This window comes from Ipomoea triloba, chromosome 12 (assembly GCF_003576645.1).
Source record: "Ipomoea triloba cultivar NCNSP0323 chromosome 12, ASM357664v1".
Taxonomy (NCBI): Eukaryota; Viridiplantae; Streptophyta; class Magnoliopsida; order Solanales; family Convolvulaceae; genus Ipomoea; species Ipomoea triloba.
Genome location: NC_044927.1, coordinates 4113648 through 4123964, shown reverse-complemented (window position 1 = coordinate 4123964; position 10317 = coordinate 4113648). Strand labels below are relative to the sequence as shown.

The following is a 10317-nucleotide window of genomic DNA, read 5'->3' as shown; positions in this document are numbered from 1 at the left end:
ATTATCAGAACCTTCAAAAAAGGGAGGGCGATATAAAAAAAAAAAAAAAAAAAAAGAAGAAGAAGAAGAAGAAGAAGAAGGAAGTAAGAAGTTACCATATCTTCCATGAAATTCAACTGCACAGTGTAAAAATTCCAACACTGGATGAGTTGCCAAAAGTTATCTAAGCACTGGTTTGAAGTCCGCCTATAGTCAATTTGATCAACTAATCATCACCTCTCGGTTCACCAATCTGTAGTGAAATAAATGCAACAAAAACACAAAAGTACAGTGTCCATGAATCACTTTACTTTTGGGGTCTGCATATTTAATTCTTCCCCAACAATAAAATGGAAAATTTGATGAAGTAGATTAAACTTTTTTGATGCAAAAGACCTCACACCATACCTTAAATGTTCATAAACAAATCCTCATATGAGAGCTAAAGAACTACATAATGAATACAGAATAAATCCTCACTCACGCGCATGTAAAAACTAATTACTATAAATAAAGAAGAAAGAAAGAAAAGCGAGACTATTTTAGGATTTTGTTATTTATAATTGTGTAATTAACAAAGTCATATGAGGACTTGTAAAGGTGGCTGGCTGCTAGGCTCTCGTTCTTGTCCTATGTATTCGGAGGCTTACTCCTGACATTATTTTGAGCTTGCTTTAGTAATAGTTCATTTGGTTGGCTTTCAAAAAAAAAAAAAAAAAGTCATATGAGGGTAAAATAAATTTTGGTTGTGGAAGAAAAGATACCAAAAATAAATGAAGAATTTTATTATAAAATATCTGTTATGAATCGATATGAATTTTATTCCTTTGAAAAAATTCTCTAGCGAACCAAACGCTCCCTTACTAAACTCATTTTTGGGATGAGTTACATTGTTTTTTTTTTCTTTATTGAAAGAGGATGAGTTATATTGTTGAAGTTTTATAGTAATTTTTTTTTGAATGCGACTAACACTATTACATTGTAGTATATGTTCATTTCTTACTTTCTCAACCTATTGAAGCACATCGCTTCCACTGAGACTCGATCTCATGACCTCCCATCTAAAAGTCACTACATGTCGTTAACGCACAAGGTGCTTGGCAAATTTATGGTACTTGATCAAACACTCATTCTCTCATGTGTACATATATTCTTTAAGAATGATTTTTTATGGTTTAAATGGAAAGAATTTGTTTTTGGTTAAGATATTAAATTGAATTTCTATAAATAAAATATTAAATTTTAGAGGAGTTTGTCAAACAAGATCTAATAAGTAATATCTAGCATTACGAAAATACCCCACCTATATTATAGAGAGGAGTAACAATTGTGCGAGACTGACTCAAGTGTCTCAATCTGTGAGACGGGTCGGATATTTAATTAATGGGTTGAATCTTTAACATCATTAATAAAAAAAGTTGACCCGTCTCACGGATTGAGAACCATGAAACGATCTCACACAAATGTTTGCCTATAGAAAGAGAGTAGTGATTTTATATAAGTGATAAAGAGTTACACTTGTGTGAGACCGTCTCACGAGTCTCAATTTGTGAGACGGGTCATATCAACATAATTTGAGTCATAAAAATCAACTCATAACCGTAATTATGACCCAAATTATGTTGACTCAACCCGTCTCACGGATTAAGACCCGTAAGATCGCAAATTTTACTGTGGAACATGCATAAAAACAACGTCGTTTTGATTAATGAAAACAAACGATTGAAACGACTCCGTCCCGCACAACTACAGTTCCCTTTCAACACAACTACAATTCCTTTTCGATATAACTGCAGTTTCATTTGATATTATACACTCAAATATGTGAACCTGTTATTCAGTTTCCTTTCAACACAACTACAGTTTCTTTTATAATACACTGCAGCTTCCTTTCAACACAACTAAAATATCATTTCGATATAACTACAGTTTTATTGGACAATAGACATCCAAAAATGTGAAACTGTTATTCAATATCAGTTTATATACACTGCAGTTACATTTCAACACAACTACAGTTACATTTCGATATAACTACAGTTTCATTCGATAATATAAAAACAAATGTGAGGCAGTATATTTTGAGATAAACTGTAGTATCAATTATGGAGCTCCGTTACGACTTACGGAAGCCGTTTCTCCTACTTACTGAAACGACATCGTTTTGTGACCATGGTCCAAGAATTTGACCATGGTCCACCGTATAACAACTGTTGTAAAATGTTCTCACTCAAATTTTTGTCTTTGATAAATTTCATTTAAAACTCGTTTTTTGTGTTTTGACAATATGAAAGTTTGATTCCTTTTTTAAAAGTAAAAATGTCTGGAGTTGATTTTTTGTTCAAAAAGCAAAGAATTCAAAAAAAAAAAAAAGAAAAAAGAAAAACCTTACTTTCTATTAGTAGTAAGAGATGCGGCGGGTGTCCAATACCAACCACCCCTTTAACGAATGGAATTCCTAATAATAAAGGAAGATTTTGCTTTCTGAATGACTGAATCTGGACGCACGGATGATTTGATAGCTTTCTATTTTGGTATATATGGAAGTAATTTAGCAGGTTTCTTTCTATATTAATTATTATTATCATTATTTTAAAAAAAAATAGTCAGGATTGGAGTTAAATTTGTAGAAGTGTATGTAGGGCCTACGTAGGTTGATTTTATGGTGTGTTAATCTTATCTTGTTGGATTCTGAATCTCTGCGTATTTGGACGTCGACAGTGACTTGCCAATGGCGTACGCGGTTGGTTCACTGGATTGTGTGGTGTATATACAGCGTACCTATCCGTATTGAATACTCCACTTATATCATGTTTACTATACACTAATCGAATCAATTTTTTCTTTCATTCTTTCTTCTTTTTTTTTTTTTTTTTTTTTTTTTTTTTTTGAAGAACGAGAGACAGGGCCTCGGGTTAGCAGGTTCTCCAAGTGACAGTCTCTCTCTCGCGTCCACCAAGTGTTACCAAGTCAACCGGGGTCTTCTAAGAAAGTAGTTCCCCCATCTCTAGTCTATCTAATATTGACTAAGAAATTGGCACATTTGTTTTCTTCTCTAAAGACATGCATGATTCTAAGATGAGAGAACTTTGCAGCCAAAAACTTATAGTCCTGGATTAAGGAATTACACTCTTCATGACCAATCCGCTTATCTGACAAGACTTCTATCACAACTTTGGAGTCCAGCTCCACAATAATGTTCTTCGGCCCCTTCACGTGATAGAGCTATAGGCCCTCCCATAGGCCCCACAGTTACGCCACGAAGCTATCAGACGTACCCACTCTGACTGAGAAGCCCCAAACTCAATCACCATGATGGTTACAGATGAGCCCCATACACTGACGATCCTTGAGTTGGTCTTGAAGGCACTATCCGTGTTAAACTTATACCAACGTAACCATGATCAGGCCTTCTCCAGTAGACCCAGCGAGATATGGCCCTGACGCCAACAACCCTCTTGACTGAACTAGCTGATTCCTTAGCTTGGTCCAAAGCTTTACAGAACACGCAATCAGTCTCGGCGAACCAGAAGACCTGTTGAAAATCATGTCATTCCTCGCTTTCTAGATGCCCCAAATTAACTCGTGAAGCTGAAATTGAGGAATAACGTGGTTCACTTTCGGTTTAGAGTCAAGTCAAAGTGGATTTGGAATCTTTTAAATAAAAGGTTTAGTTAGATATATTATATACTTAAAATGGATAATGAGTGAATGAAAAATTGATTATCAAAGTATATTCATTTAAGTTGGGAAGGGTTTTCAAAAAAAAAGTTGGGAAGGTTTGAAAGTAGTCTTTGTCCTACATTGAAAATTGGATGTAGCTAGGTTTGTAATAGTATATATACAATTCCCTTTTTTGGAAGAGTTCAAATTATATAACATAGATGCAATGTTCTCTCTAGCGCATAGGAGAAGGAGGCTACAAATCAAATTTCAAAATAACTTGTGCATCTACGTATGCAATTGTTGTTCCAACTCTAATCCTAACTTTTTGAAGTACCATTTTGAACATAATTAATTATGATTCTAACGGAATTAATTTCAAATTAATTCTAATTTTAATTTTTAGAATTAATTTCTAGATATGTTATGAAGGTTACAAATAGGCTTTTTTTTAAATGAGTGTAAATGCCAGGTGAAAATGCTGTTAAATTCATCATCTCATATATATATATATATATATATATATATATATATATATATATATATATATATATTGGATGAGCAGGAGATTTTAATTACACAGAAAATCTAAAGCTTTCTCTCTTGAAAAACCCTCTCATCTTCTTCTACAAATTTCTTTGTTCAAAATTTTGTTATAGTTCGCCGGCCGGTCCTGAGCACGGGCGGGATGGGCGACCGCCCAGGGCCCCATGATAGAAGGGGGCCATCCATATATATTGGATAAGGATTCTAGAGAATTTTATTTCTATTTAAAAAAGAAGTTCCATACAAATTACAATAAATTTAAATTATATATATGTATGTGTATTTGTATGTATGTATGTATAATTGACCAAAAATAATTTCAACATCTACAAATTAAATTATAGAATTTCAATAATTGGAACGATAATAACTAATCCAACGCCCTTAATTAACTTTGACTACCATTTAAAATAAGTACTCTAGTTTACAACTAGACTAAATATTGCAGGTGTATTTACTAATTATGAAAAGAAAGTCCTAGCCTAAATCGCCAAGATTTTGAACGTTCAATTCGCTACCATTAGCTACTTTATAGATGTTTTTGATTGAACATTGCCTTTTCTTTTAAAATATACTCGAAATAGCTTATATAAAATGGAAACTATGGAATACACTATGGATAGGGATGAATGTATTACGGAGTATTATTTATTAGTGCAAGTGGAGATGGATGTGCATACCATCGCTTTCAACATTTTTCAATAAGTATCATTTGTGCTGTCAGATTCTTCAACAACCATCACAAAAATATGTGTGAGGTTGTAAAATGAAATGAGACCAAATCGTTGAAACACAACTGATGAGAAAATAGATAATAAAAATAGAAAAAAAAAACATAAAACAGTTTCTTAAAGTAAACAGACCTTTTCAAAAAAAAAAATCAATAGATTTGACCTAACATGTTGTGTCAGAGAGGAGTGCATGCATATAAGATACAAGAAAGCACGGTATATATTGCCGGACCAACTCGATTTGGTTGTCCCAAAATTATTGTAACTTGTTTATAAACATTGTGTTTTTAAAAATTTTAGTTTCGATTGAATTCTAATTTATTGAGAAAGAAAAATATACATGTAATATCACTCTTTTTAATTTCTTCCTCTTCTATACAAATTAAAGCTTTGATTCATTTGGTATTTTGCTTTTTTTTTTTCGGTCTTTATCTGATTATCTCCAATTATTCACCAATAAATAAAATTTGTAGATTTTGTGGTCTTCAATGGATGGATAGGGGTCAAAAAAGAATGGAGGCAAGCTAAGAAAAGGCCAGCAGCTAACCTGGCCATTGGGCCAATGTGTTATTTGCTTTGGTGTACTTGTCGGCGTGGATGATGGGGCAAGTTAATAAGTTATTGCGTGGAAGAATACGATCTAAAATTACGTCATTAAATTTTATGAGTTAGAATAATGTATTTTATGTGTCTGAATAATGTACTTTATATGTTAAAATAATATACATTATATGTTAAAATAATGAAACTTCTAGAGTAAGATAATGTACTTCATGAGTTATAAAAATGTGTTGAATTGCAGCGAGTCGCATGAAAAAAATTACGCGAAATAATGTCGTTTTTTAACCATGGTCACGGTCCACGCAATAACTTTTGGGAGGATGATAGCACAACAAACAATGGAGAAATTTTTAAAGTAGTGGGCATAATATATCGAATAACTTTTTTAACTCAATTATGTGTTAAAATAATGTCCTTTATGTGTTAAAATACTTGATTCTTTCCCATGAAACTAAAGATAGACATCTGTGCTATTTTTAATTAATTTAGAGCACTAGTTGAGCATACATTTTTTACAAAAATCAAAGTCATTCAGTCTAATCTAAGTAGTGAATATAAGAAACTTGGCAAACTCTTTGTTAGTCTTTGGATTAACCATCGTCAATTCTATGCCTAGACCCATGAACAAAACGACTATCTTGAGAGACATTATAGATATATCGCTGAAATTGGCATAACTTTATAGACATATCGTTTAATATTGTTCTTCACTTGGCCTAGTTTCAAAAATATTGTTCTCCACTTTTGGTGTGCTTAAGTGTCTGTCCACCCATTAATGACAAAATTGAACTAATGTATTATTTACATTAAAAATTTTGTGAAAACAATGATTAAGGTAAGTGAATCAAAGAGACATGAAAATTTACAAAGCAGCTAAAAAAACAGCCATCATTTGCACAAATTCGTTGAGGATAAGCTGGTTCCCTCCTTTATAATTTATAAACATCCACTGATGTGAATTTATGGTGTATACTAGAGTGGTGTGAGGAAGGAGATGGAGGGTGGTAAAATGACAATTTTGCCTCTATTATTGACTGCTCACTAACAAATAAGTTAACAGAGGACTAAATTAAGTAAATATTGCATAGTTGAAGACTTAATTAGATAAAAATGGTAGTCGAAGACCAAATCAGTAATTTCGCAATAGTGAGGATCATTTTGGTAATTAACTCAAAGAAATAATTCAGTTAGATTAGCATTTATTAATAACTATCAAATGGACCAATCACCACTCCCCTACTCTTCTATTACAAATAACAGAAATCAAGATTATTTTTATCTACCTGTTTTCTGCTTATCTGTAGGTATAGAAAGACAAGAAAAAACAAAAGTTAAAAACAAAAAAAGATTAATTTTCATCTTCCAATGAGGTACCTGAAGCTGAAATCATAAGGCATTACTTGTACCAGTTGTGAAAGAGGCTCTGTCCCTTGTCTCTGGATGCACTTTAGTGTTTCAATCCTAAGTTCATCTGGCAGCTGCAGGCACACCCAATCCAGCAATGCATCCAAGTCCTTTGCAAAGTCGAGCAGATACCAATCCAACAGCTTCGGGATTATCAGTTTCCTCGATTTTGTAATCCCAACCGCCGCTTGTAAATACTCTCGCTTCGCCATTTCCAGCTCGCTCTCCACTTGGGACGCAGTGAACACCCTTACCTGCATTCAACAAAAAAGATTGCACCTTTCATGATAATCTTTCCAAGAATTTGAGTCTAGCGCGTAGGGAACTAACTAGTCAGTTAGTTAGTCCATGGTTGGCTCTATGTTTCAAGAAGGGTTTGAAACTTACAGCGGGGGAAGACAAACTTCCACAAGAGAGCGCGAAAGTGACCAAAGGTTCAGACCACTCCAGACCAAAAATACTGCGAATCTTGAGCTCTTCCTTTTTCGCTGACTTTGAGCAGGTCTGCATAGAAATGATAAAGTTTATAAGCCAACAATGTTTTGGGAAAATCTCTGCTGATGACACTCGTGTAAGGTTGCAATCGGTAGAGCCACTCACGTAGTTTAAGTGATATGGTAGCCTCAAGATAAAATGCTCGATCATGATTGCACTTAGCGAATGCCCCCCTACATTTATCATTGCCTGTGAAAGCACAAGAAGCGATCGAGCTAAAATATGTTGTCCATGTGGTATGTTTTCATGTTAAAAACGTGAATCCTTGAATACTGACAATGAAATGTAAAAGTGGCAGTTCATGAATCCTTGTATACTGACAACTTCATGACTCAATTTTAGTAGGCATAATGCTTGAGAGGAGCAACCTGATTTGTAAAAGGTCTAAATGGAACAATCAAATTATAACCCGAGTAATGAACTCATAATAACAATCGCAATTTGGAGGAAACTTACCTTCTGCATTAGCGTGACGACCATTTCAGGACTGTCAGGAATCCCATGCTCTAAAACTGCCTGAGAAACTGGCCAAATCAGTAATTTCAAAACCTAAGAGAGAAAATGGTTCGATATGTATAGTTCTTTTTTGTACTGGTAATATGAGATACCGTCTTACATTCATCATGCAGGAATTGTATACGTTTATCCAGAATGCAAGCTTCTGTTGATGTGTCAGACCCTCTAATTTCACCGAGGCTAGCTTGCCAAAGAGGATCCTACGATTAAACGAAGTTGGTGAAAATACAGGCTAACATTGATCGAGTCTCTCTTAATAACCAATAGAACAAAGAAGAAAGCTTACTTAAGTCTATTAATCAGGAACGAAGCATTGGTTTTGCGGTTAAAATCCATTGAGCAAGCTTCAATTGTACAAAGATACTTGTAAGGACCGATATCTTGACTCCTATGTTGTGAAGCAATACCATAGGGGTCCCGGAAGTCTGTTTCCATACTGCCTTCATGGGAAAAGAATTCTGAGTCCATTGTCTTCCCCTTGAATCGGGTCAACCTCAAGAATATGGTGGACAAGCATTTTATTATGTCTTCCGAGATTTTGTTTGCTATGCTTTCATCTTCCAATACCTTCTCACCTAACGAACAAGAAGAGCGCTTCGGTCCTTGCTCAATGCCTCTGCCCTGAAGTAGCAAAGCTATGATCAGAGAGATTAACACTTGAATAACCAAAAAAAAAATAGATTGCTCAGTTTGTTGTTTCGATCTTTTCAATGAATCATTTGTCAGCAAAATATCATCCTCACAATGAAGAGAATAACAGATGATAGTTTGCACTTTGCATTGCTGCATTTAGCACTCTATGACTATATGCTAGTCTACAATAGAATGTTTGAGTGCAAGCATGAACACAACATTGCATTGTGGTTGAAAAACCTCGAAAAAATTCTCAATTCTAGTACACGTACTTGCAAATTCCTAGGATCAGTGTCTTTGCAGATTGATTTAGGTCTCACTGAAGTTCTCTTCACGGGGCTTTGTATTGCACACTTTTTCTTCTCCAGGGATCGTTTATCCTTGGTAGAATTAGCACACGAGTGATTCTCCTTTCCTAACCCGTCTTCCAGAAAGACATTCGATTTCTCCATACCTTGATTTCCATTTGCTGGCCTATCCCTCAAGCCATCAAAACCGGGATCTGCAAAGATTAGTCTTCTGGTGGAAGAACTCCTGGGTAGCGAGGGCAAACGCTGTGCCACGGACAGTCTTTCATTGACCTCACTTTGAGAAAACGATCTCGAGTGCCTCTTTCTGGGACCATTAATGGGCAGTTCACCAGAAGGCGGAGAATGATTCACATTCCTCGTCGAGCATGTGGAAATAGCCTCTTGATAGAGACCTTGTCTACAATTCACCACCTGTTCCTCTAGCCTAGCAACCTCCTCTTCAAGAACAGCTACTTCAGCAAGAAGCTCTAGTGTCTGCAATACCACCATACCACATAGATTGCAGGCCATGAAACATTTGGCTCTATACATAACAGCTAACATTTAAACAAGATTTCACACATTTTAAGCAATTCATTATCTACTTTTAGTCTAAACATTGGAAACAACCCTTATGATTACAATAAGACAATTGTTGGGCGGAGGCCTAAAGGGTCAAATCCAGTCCCACATGGTTGGAGGCCTAAAGGGCCAACGTCGACACTTGTTGAAATGTGGCATTGACTGCTACACAAGTACAAGGAAATAAAGTTGTGTCCTTACTACTAGCTATAGCTTTTGGCGTACTGGTAAGTTCTTAACGCTAATAAGTGGTATCAGAGCACAGGCCACAGTAACTTTTCACAATAATAGTAAGCCCTTGATCCTAACAACAATGATAAAAATATGAATAAGAATGTATGCATAGGCAACAAGAACACTTACAGATTGAGGAAGATAAGGAGGAAGGCGAGGCAAGGTCCCCAAGGGTCTACACAAAGCCCTCTCCAAAGCTCTATGAACATTCTCTTCATGCCTTAGCTTCTTCTTTAGCTTATCCACCTTTCCAATTCAACACAACCAACAATTTTGAAACACAAGGAGAAAGAGAAATTCAATATTAAACCAGAAATTAAACAAGTACCCAAAGAACCATATCCATACATCTTGCAATAGAGCCAATTTTCTTTCTCGAGTTAATTGGCCCCGGTTTAGCCTGGCCTTCTGAGTTTCCATCTTCTTCACCTGTCAAGATTCCAGCCCAACAATTCTTCAATACAATTATACAAACAGTGTAAGTGCACAAAGACAATATAAAGTAATTGGGGATGGAAGATATTATTCATTTCTTGGAAGAGAAAAAAGCAACCCTCCATTAAGATCAAAAAGTGCTGAGCTTTTCAGTACACTATGACAGTTCAACTGTTCAGCCCAACCACTTTAACATAGTCGAAAAGCAAAAGAACCCAAAAAAAGAAAAAAAAAAAAAAAAAAAAAAA

The 10317-nt window shown here is 35.1% G+C and overlaps 1 protein-coding gene across 2 annotated transcripts in view; it reads right to left on the bottom strand.

Moving 5' to 3' along the window:
- Positions 1–6616: 6616 nt before the first annotated feature.
- Positions 6617–10317, bottom strand: part of LOC115998542 — a 5125-nt gene continuing 1424 nt past the window's right edge. For both annotated transcript variants that reach the window (XM_031238133.1, XM_031238132.1), the window contains 9 exons: positions 9983–10063; positions 9764–9880; positions 8801–9313; positions 8182–8516; positions 7996–8095; positions 7836–7895; positions 7485–7568; positions 7272–7388; positions 6617–7138 (listed from right to left, as the gene is read on the bottom strand). In XM_031238133.1, the coding sequence (XP_031093993.1) occupies positions 6836–7138; positions 7272–7388; positions 7485–7568; positions 7836–7895; positions 7996–8095; positions 8182–8516; positions 8801–9313; positions 9764–9880; positions 9983–10063 (1710 nt within the window). In that variant the 3' untranslated portion in view covers positions 6617–6835. The remainder of the gene's footprint in view (positions 7139–7271; positions 7389–7484; positions 7569–7835; positions 7896–7995; positions 8096–8181; positions 8517–8800; positions 9314–9763; positions 9881–9982; positions 10064–10317) is intronic.